Source organism: Mycteria americana, chromosome 15 (genome assembly GCF_035582795.1).
Source record: "Mycteria americana isolate JAX WOST 10 ecotype Jacksonville Zoo and Gardens chromosome 15, USCA_MyAme_1.0, whole genome shotgun sequence".
Taxonomy (NCBI): Eukaryota; Metazoa; Chordata; class Aves; order Ciconiiformes; family Ciconiidae; genus Mycteria; species Mycteria americana.
This window is the reverse complement of record NC_134379.1, coordinates 11,210,734-11,232,998: the sequence shown is the minus strand read 5'-3', so window position 1 is coordinate 11,232,998 and position 22,265 is coordinate 11,210,734. Positions and strand designations below refer to the sequence as shown.

Sequence of the window (22,265 nt, the reverse complement as noted above, 5' to 3'; positions counted from 1 at the left end):
GCTATTTTCCTTCACCTAGCAAGCCCTATTGAACAAGTTCTATAATTAACATCAAAGCAATTTGAAAGCTGCTTGACTTGCTAAAAGCCGGTAAACAAGCAGGAAGCAATAAGGTGCTTTACAAGAGAAGAACATGTGTTAGGGGGAGGGGAGATTATAAAACATTAAACAGATTGATTAGTAATTTTAACAGAATTTCCATTTTTATTAACCCTCTGCCTGCTTTGGGCACTTGATTTTTATTTATAAAAGTATGAGGTTTTTTGTCCAACTAGATCAGAGTACAACCTATTCAGAAGAAAATGGTAAGCATAGTCAGCCAAAATAAAGGTATCATGAAAAATTTTCATGCACCAGATGTTTGCTGCTTCTTATGGCTAGGATAAAATCCACCTGCTTTATGATTAAATATTTTAATAAAAATATTTTAGACAAAGCCAACCTGAAATCTCTTAAGTATTAAACGCCAGTTTCCAGTTCTATACCCATTCTCAGCTTTACTATTTTTATTAATTTAAGGACTTGTTTAACCTTGGGAGACTGGGGGAGGGTTAGCAGGGTGAGCTGGGCTTAGGCCTGACTGCATTTTATGAGAAAACTTGCCGTTTTCTCTCTCTTGCTCATGCAGAGAAGAGCTGCGCGAGAGGGACTTCAAATCCTCTTTGAACTCGATCCTTCTTTCTTAAGCACGCAGGTTCCTACGTCTATTTGCAACTCTGCTAACGGGGAAGGCAAACAGGCATACAGTACACGGGAACTTCGAGGTCAGTGATTCAGCTCTCTGCTGTCAGAGACTTTAATGGCATATAGTTCTTTCTTTTTATATCATCTAAATCAACTTGTGCCTGCAGACCAGTTATTTTCCTGCTTCCTCCTCCCACAATTTCTTGCAGGATCTCACTAGGCCCTCGGTTGAAAGCTTAACTTCCCGCTAACATTTGTTTTACACCAGTTTACACCCATGTCGTCTTTTGCCAAACTTTCCCTTAAATAGATCTTATGCCTCATGGATGTTCACACGCAGGACAGATCTAGAAAGGCTATCATCCTATTTCTATGTCTTCATTTTGTTGGACTAGAGAGAACATTCTTCCGGTATCTTCCATACTAGGAGCATCTGTGATTAAACTGTAATAGCAATTCTTCTTTAATTGGAGAAAGTACGAGAATTGAGTTTTCTTGAAAACAGGTCACTACAACTGCTCACAGAGATCAGCAGTGTAAGAAAACAGACATCAGGAAAGCAGCTATGGCTAAGAACATGCTTGTGCACTTTCCTGAGTAAGGCTGCACTGTGGTACAAGTTTAGGACTTCTTCAAGAAAGTCCATTCACGTTAAGAGTGACACATTTGAATAATCTTTCCAATAGCTGATCCAATACAAAAGGATAAATCTGAAACTGATCCTACACTGACGATTAAAAAATGGAAAATTAGAAGCATCAGGAGTATTTTGTCATAGCCTGTACAGCGTTGCTGATATTAGAGGCAAACTTCCAACAGCACTGGAAATGCAAAACCACAGTAACTTTTGCAGTTGATCTTCTATTAATTTTTTTTGTTTTCTTTTAGCAACAGTAACTTTTACTTAAGGGTAACTCTTCCATTTTCGCTCATATAACCTCACTGTATTTTAATATTGAGCAGGGAAAATTGTTCCAGGGAAAGGTCAGGACAAAAGGACAAGTTGGTTTTGTCTGTTTTAGGAGTAACGGCCATACTGCGTTAACTGGCAATGGAACTGATTCAAAATATCCCTTTGACTTCAAGAGTCATATACAGCAAGCTCAGTATAAAAAATAAAGCTATGTCCCATTTTTGCTAGTAACAAAGGAGGCTTTCCTAGTGCATATAGTTCATATACTATGACAAAGGGTCAAACATAGGAAATGGGGACTTATATTTAAAAGTTTGTTCCATTTCAGTGGGTTTGGGCACAAACAGAATTCTAAATGTCTTAATTTTATAGAAATGCAACATTCCAACTTGTGAAACCACACAAAGTAGAGAATAACCTCCTCAGGGTTGAGGAAGATTATCAATAATTTTCCTGAGCTTTATGCACAGGTTGTTTTTGCTGAAATGAAATAAATAGCAGAAAGTTTAGCAATGCACACACACATTTCTTTCAGCAACACTGTGCCACCGCGGTGGGAACGTGCAGCCTCTGGGGCTGGCCAGAGCTGCCCCTCCACAGCCACCGCCAGGCTACATCCAGGGAAGGCTCCAAAACTCCGCAACAGCACCACAAAGCACTGCAAACCGTGAAAGCAATCGTGCAAGCTCAGTACCTGAATTTCACACTGCTGTAGCTTACCAGGCTGCGGTAATCCTGCCACTCACGCTGCTGTTTACTTTCCGCTTCTAATAAGTCTCTGCCAAATCTCTGCCAAAAATGCAGCTGTTCAGACCTCGGGGAATCACAGCCTCCCTCCCCTTCAGAGGGGCTGTACTGAGTCAGCTACAAAAGCAAGAGTGTTGCCCTTAGTTTACAAAGAGATAGGAAAATATCCCACTTACGAATTCAAGGAATTGCCTTTTTCCTGCCTGTCATATTCCCCTTGGAAAGGCCAAACTAGGGGGCCTTCCGTACTACTTGGTAAGGGAACGGTTCCTCTGAGCGTTGTTCACTGACACTTTAAAAGTGTCCCCATTGTTGAAGCACATGGCCTAGGTCCGTGCCCCTGAATCCATGGAGTTACGGCACTCAGGAGCTGGACCTAAGGTTATAAAAGCCTAACTAAGAGTCTAAGCTTCACGCAGGAGCCTGACACACTCCTGATGCTGCTCTCCTGCTCCCACGGCTCTTCCCAAACCACCGTGCTTGTAGCGGGGTATCACAGCCTCCCTGTGCCTGCCTGCCCAGCCGGGTGTTACAGCGGGAACAGCACCAGCGCACAAGGCCCCTGCTCCCCGCAGCACCCACCGAGGGGCCTGCGACAGAAAGCTGCTGCGCACCCACGAGTGCACTGTTGGATGCTACAGCCACATTTAAATAACATCGCTCTTACACCCCCTCCCTTTGTGAATACAGAGTTTGTGGAAGAAAAAAGAAAAATTAAGTAACATAGCTTCACCACTTCAATTTTTTCGTAACACATTTGAGAATGAACTGCTGTGCTTCCAGTTAATACACAGGCAAACCTACAGGTCAGAAGTCTTGGCTTAGATTTAAGTTATCTGTAGAAAACAAAAAAATTATTTCAAAAAGTGCTGGAAGATTTAGAGTTTTTAAATTCAATTTGGTCACTTTATTATACTGTCTTATATCACTTAAGATAGAGCTTAATTTATCTCCAAGCAGCCTCAGTTGAAATTAATTTTTTTGCCTAATTCCTTATTGGTAACATACTTAGGAACTTTTAAGACAGCAATTGATTGCATCGCACATTTAAAATATGGTTCACTTCCCAATACAGCACCTTTAATAATCATTTAAGTTTTCAATTAAAGTAGGGTGCCAACATTAAAAGAAAAAAGATAATCCTGGGAGACAATAACTGCTCCATGCACAGTAAATTTTTTTTTTTACTATTCTCCTCAAGATATCTAATTGATTAACATAATTAGGTTAACTCAAAAGCTGCTGTTTCTAATCTTTTTTCAGTTTGGAATTTGCTGGGAGCTTCTGTTACGCTGGCTGCAGTGGGTGAGTGGTGCACACAGGGGCACTTCCTCCCCACAGCATTACCTGGTCTGGTGACAGGGTGGTGACATCTCTCTGGCAACTCCATTTCACAGCCGCATAAACTGGAGCCAGGAGACGAAGCGAGATGCAGCAGGGCAGATCGCAAAGGAGTGGCAAAATTTGCATTAGAAATAAGAAAAAGACCAATGTTGGCATGTTTTTACAAGCCTGATCACCTGCAACACAACAGCACTGGTAGGTGAAAGCAGAGGAGGCAGAGGAACCCTTCTTCTGCTGCATCCCAGGTGCAATCAGCTCACACCATCGGCTTCAGAGAAACATGGGAGATGCATTAATTTTCCACCATTTATTCCTGTTTCTAGATATGATCCAAGTTCTTCCACACTCTGCCTTGGCTGTACAAGCTCTACCATCTACAGGTAACACTATCACCATAATTACACTGGTCATCGTATCAGGTATGAATGTCCACCTTTGAGTCCTGGTTAAGAGACCGGCCACACTGCCAAACGTGATGTTTTAGCCAGAGTGGGCAAACACCAGATTGTAACCACATTTTAAGCTTACATTCTTCTGCATCTATGAAGGGGGACTCTCTGTCTCTACACTGGAGCCTGAAGACACAAGCCACTAACACCCGTTAGCTGTCACAGGAGGCTCTGAGCTGGGTGTTTAATGCAGGAGCATACAGACAGGATCAAAAGAGTAGTATATTATTAAACAATTATCACGGTACTAAGTCTAAGATACAGGCATTTTCTACTTCAGCTTCAATAAACAATACCTGGATCGAGTTTCTCTTACCTTTGAGCACATATACTCATTCACAGGAGAGGGGCATGGCAAAACCAAGGCCCTTTTCTTCCAATTTCATCAGCCCTGCAAGCAAAGCTTTCCATGGGGAAGTCATTTTGAGTCCATGGGATTTCCCAATAGGTATTTTTAACCTATCTAGCAGGGATAACATCCTTAGTAATCAGTTTGACTCATGATTACTATTTCAAACACAGGCTCATACCCAGACGAAAAAAGCGCACTTTACATGGCAATATATACAGAACAATAACATTGCCAGATGGTATAGTACTGAACAGAATTAATTTCACACATGATGTTTTCAAGGTGTTAAAATGTCACAGCTTCTGCTAATAAAACATCTTCCTCTTCCCTCCTCCTTTTAAGAAAACGCTACATTCCCACCAGCCCGTATTTTACATTATATGTGTTTTCAATTCTGATAAGGGCAGCTGATTGCTTGCAAACCTAATTACAGTCAAATGAAAGTCTTTCAGAACCATCATTAGCAATTAGGACCTGCTGGATTTGCAGTGTATCATTTAGAGAGGTATAATTCAATAGCTTATTGAAAAATTGCAGGTGAAACTGGGGATTATAAGGGGGGGAAACGCCTGTAACACGTCACTGCAGGCAAATCTTCAGTAAAGTGGCAGCTTCTATGAGCGGCTGATCAATGAATGCAGGTGTTTGCTTCGGTGCGCTCGCCTCGCTTGGAAAACGTTAGCTGCATCCTGTCATCGCGCTTGGTTTTGTGAATGGCTCTGGATTTCACATTATGTGCCTGTTTTTGTGTGTGTTTTCAAGGAAGCCAAAGGGCCTATTCAGGAACTTCATTAAACCTTGGGGGGGGGGGGGGCGGGGGAGGGGATGTGCAGTGCAGAACAACAGGCACAAGAAGCAACACATCATTTTTCAGTCCTTTCTATAAAGAACAACAATCTTCTCTGTGCCATTGAGCTCAATTATATATTATCAGGGCCCAGAAGTTGTTTGGATGCTTTTGAGCAGCTGGGTGCCTTCATAGATGACGCACTGGATATGGTTACTGTGGGTTAAGTACAGCTGGAGATTTCTGTGGCCTCTGATCAGAAGCAAACAGCAGTTGAGAATCACAAAACACTTGCAATTCAAGCACTGTTTGCCACCAGCGGCGGCTTCTGCGAGGGGCAACTGAATAGCAGCCCAGCTTTTAAACACGCGTTCTCTCACGCATACAGAAATCCACATACTGTGCATGTGTGCAAAACAAAGCGCGGTACCCTTTCAAGGATGAAATTACCAACTGGCCAGCACGAAGCACTCAACATTTTAACAGCACGATGGTAGACTAGATAATGCCGAGCTGGACAGCAGCAGACACAGACGATGTTAACTGACACAGCGGGCCCCCTCTTTGGGCATATCCCTCCATATGCACACCCTTGTGGAACATTTACCCCTCTGAAAAACCACACTGCCCAGCCTGGGCCTGTGCACAGCCCCACCACTTCATCCCTTCCCCTTTCCCATAGATGTGTTCCTCCTTTTCCATCCTACATCCATCCTTCTGAAATCCCAGATCTACTTATCTCTCTATCACATGAGCATCTTCTCCCACATATGATTACATCCACTCGTGCTGTGTACGTAACCTCAAAGCATAGTCACCTGTATACCTTTCTATACTTTCAGTGCTGTAATCTGATTTTTTTTGTCATTTCATAGTTTATTTTTCAAATTAAATGCAGTTAATAAGGTGGATTGACAAATAAATCCAAATAAGCAATGCCCACAATACCAACACACAGCAAAGTTTCATTAAACCAGCGCTCCCTGCAAAGTCCTGTTGCTTGCGACTCTTGCTTTGGGTTACTTTAACCTTTTGGCAACACTTGCACATATCAAACCATAGTGTGGCGGTTGCAAAACAAACATCAAACCTAGTACTTTCAAAGTGGTTGTGCTAGTGTTTTGAAATTAAAAAAAAAAAAAGTCTCTCTTTACAAACAGAATGGAAAGAAACATTATCTCAATTTCCATTAATGCACGGCAGTATCACTGCTGACCTGACACCTAGCTGGTACTACTAAGGCGTGCAAGTTTGTCCCACGCTCTATGAGTCGGTAGCAATGTTTCCTTTAACGGCAGTCACACAGAGCCAGACCTCCAGCAGTGCAACACTAGACCAAACACAGCCAGCACGGCTTGCAAACCCCTCAGTTGTCCTGCCTGAGCTATTTTCATGGCCCAGGTTCCTTCCCGATCTTCAGCAGTTTTACAGTCACTGGAATCCACTGGCTGCCAGTGAAGTAATCCCAAATCACAGCAGCTATATAAAAGGAGATTCAAGCCTTTATCACTCATTATGGGTGTATGCAAGTTGTATGCAGTATTTCCAAGGTGTCTAACCTCACACTGCAGAAAAATATACACCTTTTTTCCCTTGCTGCTGCTACAAGATGGGAGTCAAAGAAATTAAATGGTTCTCCATGGTTGTGTATAATACTTGTAGCTGCTATTGCACTCCTAAAGCCCACCCACAATTTCATTTTCAATTAACAGCTCTTAGAAAAGCAGTAATGAAAGCAGTTGCTAAAGAGCACTCAGATGTCATTGAGAGACTGCAAACCCAAACTGTAAATAGCACATTGTAAATCGCTTGTCACCACAGTCAGCTCTCACTGGAATCACACTGCCGGTGACAATCAAACCCATCTGCTCAGCTCCCCGACCAATGTCACCACAAACCATACAGCTAACACCCACCTCCCGCTCCACTCTCATTACCTGTCATGTACAGGCTTGTCTAAGAGCATGCAAAAGCCATTCCTAACTGTAAGCATGATTAAATGCAGATCACACAACGGTTCTTTCACCCTCCGCACCAGAGATTTGCTGCACTGAAGCACACAAGCACCTCTGCACCAAAGGACAAGTGTGCAAGTAAATCTGCAATACAATTAACAACGTGATGTTCGCAAGCGACGATGACGGGATGACAGTGGCCATCCAGATCAGCCATCAAAAGCCTTAGCCGTCTCAAATTTAAGATGTATAGATTCAGGGCGAGACTGCCAAGGGGATCGTGGACTTAATTCTGAGAAGGAAAAGTGTCAATACTTCCCTCCCTCCCCTTTAACAGATTCGTGTAATGGACTACGAGGTTAAAGCTAATAGTTTGTAATGCTTGTAGTTGATGGCTGCCAGAGTCAGCAGTGTATCTTTTTTGCTGTTCTTACCGTTTTTCCTTTATCTCATTAAAATTTACCTCCTAATTCATCTCTCTGTCATGAGTTTTCTTCCTTTTATTCTTTATCTGCCCCTTATTCATTACCAGTTTTTCTCCCTCCTTGCACTCACACGATTTCTGGGATTGGGATTTGATATTCTGCAAGTGTCTTTGGAATCAGCCCAGTAGAGCCCAGCAGCAGTTGGCTCTCGTATACACGTAAGCCAGCTAATATACCACTTGCCCAGCACAGAGATTGCTGGTTTGGAAGCATATGCCAAAGACAATCCTTTTCTGCAAGAAGGCATATGAATCTCCCAGCAGATAAAGAAAATCATGCAGGAAGTGGTAGAGATAACAATACTCGGTGCTCTTTCCAAAACACACATCCACTGAATAAAGAGAAACGATCCTTCCCCCTCACTATCAAAATACTCTCAACACTCCTTCTGCAATGAAAACTATTGTTTCCTAGTATGCCCTATCCTCCTCGAACCTTGAGGAATAAAACCTCAAAAATTTTTGCCACACTTTTACTAGTTTAAAAATGTTCACTTTAAGATTTCCAAATTATTTTCACAGAAAACACATAAAAATGCACCATCACCAATTAACGTAAAGGAAATTAAATTTAAAACGCTGGAGAAACATTCTGATGAGTCTCATGTTTGCTTAACGCCAACTAAAATTTCCTTGAGGCATTTAATAAGTACATTTATAAAAGCTCACAAAGCAGAGTTCAAAAGTCTTCTCGCTAGTAAAATATGAGCCTTAATTAACCTACAGTTTCACATTTTCTAGATTTCAATAAACCTGTAGGCATTTCAGCATAGATGGATAAATACCTGCATGAATACTGCAAGGATTTTCTCTGAAAACTAATTAGCAGTCCTTCCAATAGCTGACTTCAACTAAATCTGTTTGACAAGGGAGCTTCATACCGTAAATCCTGCATGTGAGAGTTACTTCCCGCAGATAACAGATTTCACAGAAAGGCGTATCAGACAGGACTGTTAACTACTGGTAAAACAACCAACAAGATCTCCAGGTACAAAGCATTTCCCAACAGGGACAGACTGCAGCCAAGGTCTTATGCCAGCCCGGGAATGCAAGCGACAGCATCGAGATTGCATCCTGCCATGCAATTACAATATTCACATGTGACAATTCAGGATCCTCCGGGGACAACAGGGGCAAGATACATTGTTTACATGTAAAATATGTAGCCCTAATGTGGCAAGGACACCATATATATCCAGAATACTAAACTCTAATTGGCTTTGGACTTTCCTACTTGTCAAGTGCAAAACACCAGTGGGCCCAGTTCTTGGTTTGTTGTCATCTGAGAATGCTGACAAGCAACTTTACTTCCCATCGAGAGCCCAAGAATTCAATGGGATGGAGCTACGTGGGGAAGCAAACCCAAGGTGTGCAGCCAAGAGTGACTCTAGGAGGAAAGTGTTACATGATCAGAGAAAACCATCCTCAAAACTTATCATTCTCCTCCCTTTTTCGAGGTCTTCACCATTTGTCTTGAAAGAAGACAGAAAATGCTTGCCAGAAATACTATATATAAAGGTTGTGGGTATGCCTTTTCAAATAAGCTTTATAGTCTTTTCCGTGACATCTTTTTTCCACGTCTAAGTGCCAAAGCCACTTGGATTTGTCAGCACCAAAACTGTTCATGAGACTAAAATGTTCTTATCTAAGGAGCTATACACCTACCAAATGTATTAAATTTATATTGAGCAAGATATTTTATTTTCTCTCAGCCTTATCCCTCAGGAATTAAGCAGAGTACTCAGATTTATCAGCTAAAAGAAAAACCATTTTCCATGACATTTGTCAACTCAATACCTTCCAAGCCAGTGTATATTTATTCTTAAAAACATAACCTCACAAATAACCTCCATCAGCAGCAAGGCTGATTCCGTCATTGCTTAAGTACTGGGCAGAAAGGTTTCACCTGACAGTAGGCTATGCCAGGGGAATCAAATAGTGCAAAAAGTCAGCTTTTACGAAGGCCCATTCCTACGGCACAAAGCACGTACATTTACCATTTGACATACTAAAAAGGAATAGAGTGAAGACCGCGTAGGTGAACACAGAAAACAGTCAAGGAAACACAGCAACCTTCAATATCTACTTATAACATAACCATTGCATCAACTATCCTGAAGAGTTTCCCCACCTCCCTTTGAAATACAAAGTAAAATTAAATTAGAAGAAATACCTTTAACAGGTGTGGTAGTGTAGAACGTGCATTTTACAATTTGTTTGCTTTGCTGAAGCACTATATAATCTCTTATTTTATTTCTATATACAGTATAGGCTTAAAAATAACCATGAAAACATATTTTTTACCAGCTTCTGTAACTCTCAATATCAAAATTGAATACAAGTCAATGTACTTGTCATCCTCAATGTTCCTTCAATTTCCCTGAGCTCACAAAATGAGAAGCAGTGAATTCTCACTATTTTCTAAAAGTTTCTCTGCAAAGCAATGTTCGGTTTGCACCAAACAAGGATGAAGACTCATTCAATTAATATCAACCATCTCCATTAGACACATAAATTATGGTTAATATAATTCAAATTTAGGTCAAGGCCGACCTCTTTACTGTTACTTTAGACTTCAGTTTCGCAATGAGCCAAACGACCGTACGGGCGCATGGTATACTTAAAATACCCAGCTCTAATTTAGTCTTTTATACATAACAAAAACGCAAGGGATATTTATTCAAAAAAGGCAAATTGTGGCTCTTTTTTCTGCATCCTGCTCACCAGAGAAATCACACTTGTCATGCTTTCTTCTTTTTTAAAAACAAGAAACACAACACTGCACAGTCCTGAGTAAGAGTACAAGATTTCCAGCCTCAAGCTTTGCAACCCTGGATGCTATCTGCTCACTTTTGTCACACGTGCGTCACAGCTATTGCAGAAAGGGAACACCAGTGTTGGGAAGGCCAGAAGTTCTTGCTTACAGGGAGATGAGTAGTTACTCAAAAAGCACACACCAGTACCACGGACATCCTACAAATGAGCCCCTCGCACTGTCATCAGTCTTAGAGCTTTGTCTTGATCAACAGCTGCCCCTCTCACAATTACATCACCTTGCCCTTGATGTTCAAGGGGGTCTTATGCTTCTGTGTACAAAGTCTAAAGACAAGAAGGCATATTTATAGCACAAAGTTGGCCTAACAACATAATAGAGAGACCACATTTGTTTGCCCTGACAGTCTCACAGCCAGGCTATGGAAAGCTCTTCCAACCTTTGCACATGCATTAAACAACTCAGCTCCAGCATCAATATGCCACTTGCTTTCCCACTCAATTAATCTCTTCTAGTACCAGGACATGGTACCAAGTGGCATCTGAGAGCCCAAGAATAAAACAACTACGAAGGGGTTAAAATAAGTGATCCCACAAAATGAGAAATCTGCTTCTACGTACCATGTGCCAACAGCCAAAGCCCTCCCTCCCCGCAACAGATAACGTGTCTCCCACCTGTCTGAGACCCTTCGGTATTTTCTTCCTTTTCCCAAGGTGCTGACAAAGATTACGATCGTTTTCTCGGTCAGAGCTGTACTGGTGGTGGTGAAGTCTGTTCTTTTTTGGAAGATATGACAGCCCATTGGTAAGTGCTTCCCGTTTCTTCTTGGCTAGAGGATTCTGTCGCTTCTCCACACGTTCCTGAGGTTTCAGAGCTACGTCCTTCTGCAGAGGGAGGGAGTTGGGGAAGGAAGAAAAGAAAAACACAGCGATTAAGATACGGCTCCGATTTGGTCGACCTCTTTAAGCAGCAATTCTAGGTGACCAGCGAAGCATTCCCAAGGCAATGCTATAGTCACCAGAAAAGGAGAAAGCAGTCTTCACTGGTGGCCACTTAATCAAAAGATAGGCAAATGAAAAATAAAATCTGTAAGATGAAGTGAGTGCACAGAAGCAGACACATACTCCTTTAGATTTCATACTGTCAACCTCATAATTCTCAAACACATCTCATGTATCAAGTAAGCATGCATTTAGAAAACAGCATATGTTTATGTTTAAATTAACAACCATCTTCATTTTAAACAAGGCTTGGCTTTTCACATTTATTTTTATTATTTCTTGTATTTGACAGGACAAGGCAAGAGCTGACCTACATCCAATTAAAGCCAATGAATCTCATTTGACTTCAGTGGACATTTCCCTCAAGCCTGACCTAGGCAGATTTCCAAATCACGGGGCGGGGTGGGGGGGGTGGGGAAAAGTAAAGTTGTATTTGAAAACTTTTTAACTGACCCTTCTTTAAACCCCACTATCAATGGCTGTCTATAAAAACCACTCAAGCCTTGTAACATAAACGCGACTTTTGTAGCTTAGGCTACAGCTACTGTATTTTCTTACTGATAACCAGCAATGCACAGAATTCTTTTTTTTGTTTCTTTAAAATAAATGTTACTTGAAAAAAATTCTCCAATAACACAAAATTAAAGGCAGAGGAAGAGGAGGCTGGATGATCATTGGGAGAGAAGAAATAGAAGCTATTGGAAAGGTGTAAATTACAACACATATTGTGCATCTAATAAATACAATTTGCTAAGTCACATCTACTCCAAGAACTCCATATGTAAGAGTACAGTATTTCCATATAAGGGGCATATTATTTAAATAGTGTAATACTTTAAGCATACTCTATTAACATGCCAAAAGCTCTCCATGCCCCACCATCAAGTACGATATGATCTTGTAAGCCTTCATGCTTCTGTTTATTGTCACTTAATACTATAAGTGACAGCAGGAAAAAAATTGGGGTGTTGGTCCCTGTGTCACAAAAAGATTCAGGTTCAGGAGAATATAATTCAAATTATGCCACCTTTCAATGCAAAAAAAAACATGCCTGAAGGCAAAAATCAGTTTGGCTTTAATTAAAGAATGTTCCCTATATGCCTATCTAAAACACAAGAGCTTCACAAAATTCATAACTAAAACCAATGAGAACATTAATTAAACTGAAGACAGTCAACGTTCAAATTTGATATTTGGTAAAAAGAATAATTTTACAAGCATTAAAGAAGGGAATATGGAACAGAAGCTAAAAGACACTTTTTCTACCTTTTCTAAGATTTTCTTCACACAGTGTTACTTGTATCAGAAAAGTTAGGAGCTTTATCTAAGCTCACAAAAAAAGTCTTTAGCATCCTTAGCTATAAAACAGGATCAGTATTTTAACAGTCTCATGTCTCTCTTCTCTGGTTCCTCCAGCTATTAAAAAAACCGAGTCAGTAGTAGCACCGATAATCATAACATGCTTTGAGATCTACTTGCAAAAAGCACTGTATACAAGCTGAGAGATCCTACAGAGCAAGCCCAAAGTAAGAAGAATCACTTTTCTGAGCACACCTTCTGTCTCCTTTCCCAGGAAGGTTTCAGATTTAGATATATGCCACAAATGCACGACGGAAAATTCTCAGGTGTCATATATTACGGTTACCATTTCACCAATTCTCATCATCAATAGCTTCATCAAATAGCAACTACAAATACACGCTGACCTCCCGGATAACAAACGCAGAGCACCTCGCACAGTGATTCCCGCACTCAGCCCTATTTGGCTACACTTCGTGAAATAAACTGGAAAACCAAGTAATGCTGCGATTCCCACAGAGCAACTTCAACACAGCAAAACAGCACCAGAATTACAACTTGTTCACTGCGCTCTGTTGAAACAATGAGATACTTTATCATAGAACAGATTTGTGCCCTAAGACAACCACCATCATGCTGCTAATGATAAACATAAATATTTTTTCAGATCAGTATCAAAAAAATCCAGTGCTTTATGAATAGCATATTACACCAGCACAGGACTGCTGTTAAAACACAGAGCTCGTATTTGTAGATAGAAATGCTATTAGGAGGATTCACTCTAAATGTGAAACGTTGAAGGAGTGAAGAAAGGGAAACTTTCTGGAAAAAAAAAAAATTATCCTAATGACTAAATAGCTTTGTGGGATATTTCCCCCACACACACACCAGCTAGGGATCTAAATGTAACAGTGGCAGGCTTCCAGAAACTTATAAAACGTCTAATGGGGCTAGCACTGCCATCAAGAAATTACTAGCTCCCATTAGCTTTAAAGAGGGTGTAAGATGGGTCAAATTTTGCAGATCACTACGGCCATCTCTCGGGTAAGCTCCTCCATAAGAAGCCCATGTTCTAGCCAATTGCATAAAGTTTCATGAATTGTCAAGATACACCTAAAGCAAAGTTTAGCTCATGTCAGAATTGGGATGAAAGAATCTGCATATATACCTACAGCAAAGATGAGTGACAGCAGCTTCACAAAGCCTTCTGCAAACTCTATGAAAACCTATCTTCCAAGACAGAAGGAACAATTTGCAGAAATGTCCAAAAATAAGGTGCCTCTTCTGCTCACCACTAAAGAAGGGAAAGGGAGCTCCATATGTACATAGCTTCCAATTCTGCAAATTGTGAAAGCGGGTCTTAAATCCAGTTTGGTGGGTGGGCTTACTATGAAATTTAGACATAAAGATTGGTGTTTAGACAACCATGTTCCTCCAGAACAGCCATCTGCTTTTCACCAACTGACATCGCTGCAGAGAAAATTACAGAGTGCTGTGGGTCAAAACCCTGTATTATTGAATTGTATGGTAGAACCTCTCATTGCTTTCAACAGATATATGATTTGGCCTTAAAATATATATGTATATAAAAATATATATTAAATTCTTCATCTGCAGACTGGACTGCAACAGGACATGTTAAAAGAATAAAAGCTGAGACACGGGTGGATAGGATGCATTAAAACTAGCTTGAATGGAGATCACATGGGGTGTCAATCCTCACGGCTGAGGGTACAAACTGCCCGGGATTGTTTTGGGCACGCCGTCAGTACAGCAGCACACACGAGGCCGTGGAGGATGCGCACGATTCTGCCCTCTTGGAAGCCATTGGGTTCAGTGGAGGCGGCGCTTGGCTGGGAACTGTGGCCCTGCATAAATCACTTCCCACTTTCTGCCCTTTCTCCCTCATCCAATTTTTATCTTTCTGTTGTTTAGATAGGACAATAGCTGTACCATGCCGCGTGCGAGTACATTAGCCAGCACAATCTTAATTACAGACTTCAGGCATCATCATGATTAGAGTAATAAGCTGTAATTACTCTAAGGTGACAGGACTGCACAGACCTTATCTACATAGATAAGGAGATGTAGTAATATTTCATGTCGAGACATATTTTTCAGCAGCTACCCTGGAGTCGATTCAAACTAAGTAGCAGACCATGTGAACAACACATTCAGACTTTAATGGAGGTTTTTCTCCTCTCCTGCCAGCATACAAGCCCACACATTATTAAATAAATCCTACGAACATATTAGGCATGGTTTAAAACCATCTTATTCAGAGATACCTTTCATCAGTAAAGTGCCTTAAGTGTATCAGGAAGGTGACTTAAATGTATAAATATGTAATTACATGCAATTCAATACAAAAGTGCATTAATATTTATGAGTGTACTGTATAATCTAAAAAAATTTCCATTTGTTTTATTTCTATTGGGCACATTAATCAACCTGATACCACTGTATGTGCCGTAGCAGAGAAGAGCCGCCCATGCTGAACAGACTCCTGCCGCGACGTCAGCGAGCAGGAGGGCTGCTGAAGCCTGATGGGGTGGCACTGCAATCATCTCGGCTCCAATTAATATTAACAATTTCAATCCGAGCCCTGCATTTGGTGAGGGGAGGAGAAGCAGCCTCCGTGGGTACATCAGATAATTTCTCGAGGTAGGAGGCTTGAAGGGCACACTGCATTCTCATCAGTTGTTAAGCTTTCAGGGAGCTATGCCTGATTTATTTCAGGAGAGTCCATCTTCTTGCTATGTAAATGACAGCTCATTAATTATAAATCAGATCCTCAGTGGCAACCGAGCAGTGCTTCACACTGCTTTGTGGGGTACACACTTCACCCCCATGAATGGCACCTGAGAGCCAGTCCATCGCTGCTGCCCTTTCCTCCTGCCCTTGCCCTCCAGCCACCTTCCCTCTGACAACGACTTAAAAACCACATGTAAACAACAGAAACTCTGTTCCACCCCTTATTACAGGATTTTTCTATGGGAACACTTGATGAAAAGCAATGCTGTAAATGCACTGTGTAGCAAACGCACCACAGGCACTTATCTGGATGAAAACTGCAGGCGCTGCTCAGGGCTTTCAAGCCTTGGTCTTTCCAAATCATCTTTCTGGATTATCCTTGTGATTCCAGCATTGCAAGAACTTACTTTCTGAATTCACACTGAACATGACCCCAGTAAAGCACTACTTTTAAAAACTGATTATTAAAAACAAAACTAGATTACAGTGCAGGGCTATTAAGACCAAATAACAACTGCATCAGTCTACAACCATCCATCTTCTGTTATTTGCTCCTCAGGTTCTTGGTAAAGTCCACAACCGCTTTATATTGGAGCCCAACAATTTATCCTTCACTCCAAAAATAAAGTATAAAGAAATAAGACACTTAAAAACCCCAAATTATTAAACAGTCATGAAATGCCAGTGTAATGCTCCACTTGAAACACAAAGAGTTGGAAAAGCAAAATCGAAGCTACCAGTTTGCCCCCGTCCACTATTCAGACATCCAAAGATCTTTTTCAAATAGAATTGTAAGAAAGGTACTTCTGGAGCCTTTCGTCTATTTTCAAGGTACAAGCAATTCCCATTTGATCAGGAACACTAGCGCAGAAGGAAGAAGACAGTTGGGGGGAGAGGGGGGTACATTTGCACTAGCTACAAAAGTTGATCTGAAATTCTTCCCAAGTTACGGACACGACTGTAAGACAGACTCAGCACCTCAGCCCTGGCTGTCAGCTGCAGAAGTGCTTCTTTTGCCAGGGACACTACGTGAGGAGAAGCAAGAAGCAGCCAAAGGCCTTCCTGTGAAAAAAACAGAAACACTGACAAAACCACCACCTCCGTATTCGCTGAGAAAATTTGTTACAAAAGTTTAGCTTGCAAGAAATTAAGATGCCTAGAGAGTACAGCCGAGAGAAATACTGCAGCTTCGTTAGCATCCCGCAGTGGGTACCGTTAGCTGGGAAGGCAGGGCAGCACCACGCACACACAGCTGCACAATCGGAACAAAGCCCCCCCGAACCAGGAAACAGTGCCAGTCTGAGGGTACCAAATTTGCCATCGCATCCTGACAGTCTTCATTGACTCGTACCGTGTTTTCTGTTACATTTGGGAAGAATTTTTATAGCTGATGGATGAAAATGCCCTAAGACTTCAATACCTCTCTCGCACGTTTCATAATTCGTTATTTTAGTGCTGGCAGTAACGACAAGAGGAAAAGGTCTGAAAACGATGCGCTGACTAGTCCCTGCAATCTTCCAAAATCAGAAAATAAAACAAGACGTTTATAATAGTCATTCATTTCCCTCCAGATAAAATAGTTAAACGCACTATGTATTCTTCTGAATGCACAATTAGTTCCTCAAAAGCATTTATCTAGGGGAAAAAATTGCAAGCACTCTTAAAACAACACCAGGGAGAAAGGGAGGCAGGTGTAAAGTGCAGCGCAAAAGAGAAAAGGATTCTCAAAGTGACAGAAATTATGGTGTTTTAGGACACAAGGGACTGGTGAAGAGCCAAGATGTTAACTATAGGGGGTGCAGTAGCCCATCCACTAATCCCAGCAATTTCTTCAAGTCGCAAGACCTCTGCAGAAAGGTTTAATCTTGTTTTGTTTGCTTTGTTTTCATAAAATTACAACCCATTGCCTCCTGCATCTCTCTGGAATCTGAAAACAAAGTGGTTCAGTGTTGTGCAAAAAAGGTTGTGCAACAGACTGAAGATGAAATACTGTACCAGGCTGCAGGACGCTACGTGGTGATTACAGATGAAGGCAAAACAATAGAAAAGCAAGTTGCTGTCTGCTTGAGATATGTTTTATAAAAGCGCTTCTGTAGCAAAGAGATTGCTTTGATTTTTCATCCCAAAAATCATTTGTTAACAATATCATTGATAAACAGAAGGTTCCTTTTCAGGTGCTGCTGATTTAAATTACACACAAAAAAACTACATTAAAGCAACATTATTGAGGTTACGAAGTCAAGGACTTGGAAGTTATGAAAGGGCAGGATTAAGGCTGCAACCACCACCTTAATTCAGCCCTCTTGTGCATATGCGTCATGATACAATCTTTAATTACACGATCCCATGCTCTTATTTCCCTGTGCAGAATGGAAGGTATTCAGCTAATGAGCAGCCACTCAGGATTTTGTTTGCTCCTCTTTGTCCAACATGTGTACCTAAAACTTGTTTACTTACACTCCATTCACACCCTCCTCCAAATGCGCAACTATTAATTTCCTCAAGGGCTTTTCTATACAGCTTCTCACCATAGTATCAGATGCTCAACAAATATCCATGAGCTATTTTACAGGTGTTTAGCCAGATGAAGGTATTTCACTATTCCCATTTTGTAGGTGGCAACAACAGTCCTGACAAGTTCAGGTCAAAAATGTCTGCTAATTTTAAGCGCCCATTAGAAAGCACCTAAGATTTGATTTTTCAGAGGACTTAGCTCTACAGAGCACTTCATCTAATGAAGCACAGCCTTCATTGATTTCAGCAGCTACTGGGAGTGCTGAGCACTCCTGCAAATCAGGCTTTAGTAAGCACCACATATTATAAGGACAGACATAATGACTGTTTCTAAAATACATAGTGCAATGGCCTCCCTCAATGCCATATACTAAATACAAGATGGAGGCAGAGGAAAACTGGATTCTAATTCCATTCAACTCATATCAGCAAGAGGAAACCCTCCTGCAATCCTCTCCCTCACCGTGTACCCTCCAGCTTCAGTCACCGGTGGGAAAGGCACTCTCAACAGGAGAAGAGTCGCCAATTCCAGAGTAAGTCAAACTTGTTTGAGTAAATGACTTCAGGATCTTCAAGAAATAACGTAGGCCATTATATCATTAACAGCGGCATCACAATTCATAAAGACACAAGGGCAAAACACCCACCACCAAACTTGAAGGAACTTAAATACATAGGTGCCTGCTACATACACACATTAGGCAAACGGTAACAAGGGATCCTGTACACATACTATTCCTCAACTCAGCCACAGTTATACATTTTAAATTGTGTTCTGCCTGGCATTATTTAAAGAATATATAGCTGTCAACTCTTTTCTACTTAGATTTTACACTGTTCATTGTTGTAGTGGGATAGCAGTCACTCCTCAGCACAAGTAAACTGTGACTGACTTCTACTAACACACTAGACCTAAGGAAGTAATCCAAAAGAAGTATTTTACTCGGCAAAATAAATGTCCTTCCCTGTTCGTAAGTTCAACCAACAGACCATGCCTTTCTTCAGCATACTGTGTGTCTGGATGCAGACACTCTATTTCTCAACAATTTATGACACTTCATACTTTAAAGGAGATCTGCACTGTTCCTTTCTGGTTATTCACACAGACTACATAATATTGTTTCTGTGCCTTACCTGAATAAGTTTCTCACATTTCATTACACGTACACGCGTGTCTAAGTCTCACTGCATTCAATGGGATTTTAGCAAAATCCTTACACTTGTTCTTATCTGTTTTGAGACTGCTGAATATGAGCATACACTAAAATTTTTACCTTGACACGATAAAAAACATGTTTAAAAAGAAGTTTTATTCAAGTATTTGAGTACAAAAGATTAAAACTTACTCCTACACACCAACTTTGACAACAGCAGAATGTAATTACTCAAGATTTCAACAAAGGCACCCAGTTCTACAAAACAGCTGTAGCAATTTAGCTGAAAAGCAAAATGGACAGCCTTATACAACATTTTTCATAGTATTCACTAAGCCTACAGATGCTACACAAAATAAATGTTTAGCTGAAATCTCAGACTACAATGCCAGCTGTTGAGCCAAAGAGACCCTATGAAATCAAAGCTGCCAAAAACTGGTGTCATACCTGAAGATGAACATCAGAGCAATTGATTGCCATTCATTTATTTCATCGTTTTCAAACGTGACGTGGTATTCTCAGCCTTATGCTCCCCTCTCCCTTCTCAGTTTTATCACTCAAAATACTACACTATACCACACTATGGTTGTGGAGAACAGTCATCCAAATTACTGGAGTCCGTGCAACCAGAGTGAGGAAAAAACCTACTCTTGGAGCTAGTGTTGAGAAAGTGCTGAGCAATGCCAGCTTAGATCCCAGAGCCACTGAACTGTTTTTCTTGAAGCTGCCCGGTTTTGTAGAAGGCCAAGTACACACAGCTGATTCTGCTCAGACTGATTTAGCCAGAAACCTGTGTACTCCTGCCAAAAGAGAGAGATCCTGAAGCTCTCACTCCACCCAAGCTTCTGCCAGCCTAGAAGTCCCATCATGTTTTTTCTAGAGATTTTTCTAGGTGTTACTCAAGTTGCTAGCAAAGTCCAAGGTTACCTTTTTCTTGCAGATTTGATTAAATCACCTTCATTACACCTGTGACTCGGCCTTTTTTGAGTATACGCTGTCTGAAATACCAGCAAGAACTGGCCTCTCCCAGCAGGGAATCTCCATCCTCTGCTGGCATCATCAGCCACATTCTCTCCAACTCCTCCACATACAGTCTTTCAAACTTTCCAAATCTTCTTCGATAAGTACCTACAACCTTTTTTACTTGGTAAAGCACCCAGGGCAGATCTCACAGCAAACAGGGCTGTGCCTGCCCACGCTGGCTGCCCTTTTGGCCCATCGCTGCTCCGTGAGCATGAGCTCCGGCAGAGTTCAGGGCACAACTCCGAGTGCTTCTAACACAACAGGCGTGTTACCAGTAACAAAACACTCCATCCCAGACATGCTTTACATAACTTACATCCCCAAGACTGCTCGCACAGTATGCAGCCCTTGCAGCCAAGGGAAATCTATTCCCACTGGCCCTGGGTTTTTTCACAGTGCTGGGCCTTAAATAAATGTGCTTGATATACCAGCACAGCCACAGCCACATTCTCACAAAGTGTTTATTTTCTTTGTTTAAGGAATGAAAAGAAATAGAAAAGGGGTGTGGAGAGAAAAAGAGTCCCTAGGGATGCTCGTTTTAAATCATCCTGCCAACAAAGAGGGCTTCACTGCTCTTGCACTGCTCAGTTATGATTATAGATTAGGCAGAGAAAGAGGAGCATTAAGCCAGCTCCTAAAACAAAGGTGAATTTGTTTTGTTCCCTGTGCTACAGGGTACTAGTTGCACATTTACAGTAATGATCCCATATTTGTATACAGTACTGTTATTCTAGATAGTCAAGCCATGCACAGCAATGCCTTGATCTGATGTAGAAATGCATTCGGCGGCGGGCACTGGCTGGGACTGTCTACATTTCACGCAGATGCCTGCGCCTGAGTTCAAGGGTCAGCTTTGTGTCGCAGCAGGGCCAAAAACTTTTCTCCTTGGAAAATGGGATTTTCATGGTGGAGAGAATCCAACTGAACAGTTATCAAGTACCACACTGAGTAATATGAAACACAAATAATTTCAGTTTGTCTAAATAATTGAGCAACTCTTCAGTTCTACACTGAAACTTCTGGAATTTTTTTCCTTCACATAGATTTTTTTATTTGCACTTTTTGTTCTGATTTGGAATGGAAATAATTTTTTAAATTTCCAATTTTCTCCCCAAAATAAAAATTGTGTATGTTTGTATCTGCAGTTATACAAGATCTGCATATACTGACCAAAATACACATGCCATCTTAGGACCAAATTACATTGCTTTCTTAGCTTTAAGTGAAGAATATGTCCCCTTTTAACCTTATTTCACGTCCAAAAGCATCCGTCCTTTCTTTTTGCCCAATGTCCTGCCACCTTTAGCAGGAGACTTTTGCAGTGAAATCATATTTCCCTCCAGCGGAGTCTTTGGCACAAAGCTGCCTGTGGGCTCCTCCACTCTCCAGATACATACGGTGTTTGCCGAATAATTCAAATGGCACTTTCATTGGCAGGCCACGGACCAAGGCCAAGGAGTTAGTGGGCCAATAAATTTTACATTTAAAGGGTATCCCCCCCTTATTGGTAGGGTTAGAATAAATGGATGTGGGCTTAGACAGCTCTTATCCTTGCTATTCCTGCACTAGGGCTAAACAGATGACTTCAGCCTCCAGGCTCTCACACTGGCACCATTCATTAGCACAGCACTCAGCAGTCATAAAAAATGTATTATGGTTTGTAAATCAAATCTGAAGCACCTCTGTATTCCTTGTCTTGTGGAAAGACAGTACAGTACCAGGAAAGTACAACGTATTCTAAAGGTCTCACGATGCCACAGAAAGGAACTGAGTCGGGACACCATAGAAGAGGTTAGCTTTGCTGCCATGTTAGCTTCAAGACTAGACCAGAAAATCTGCTCTCCTGGAGCCAAGGCAAAGAAACCACACCTTGAGACAACATAGGTAAACACAACTAGGAAACTGCGCTATATACGGAGAGAATAGGGAGAGATGGAAACATCCACGTCATTTATTTCTGTATGACAAATGAAGCCTTACAAGCACCCAGGGAAACCGGAGGCATCCCTCTGCACATGCAGGCAAGCAGGAC

At 41.3% G+C, this 22,265-nt stretch overlaps 1 protein-coding gene across 7 annotated transcripts in view; it reads right to left on the bottom strand.

The window, feature by feature from the left end:
- The window catches only part of AUTS2 (activator of transcription and developmental regulator AUTS2), a 793,700-nt gene that overhangs the window by 568,147 nt on the left and 203,288 nt on the right, over nucleotides 1–22,265 (bottom strand). For all 7 annotated transcript variants that reach the window (XM_075518124.1, XM_075518122.1, XM_075518121.1 and 4 more), the window contains exon 2: nucleotides 11,163–11,372. In XM_075518124.1, coding sequence (XP_075374239.1) covers nucleotides 11,163–11,372 — 210 coding nt within the window. The remainder of the gene's footprint in view (nucleotides 1–11,162; nucleotides 11,373–22,265) is intronic.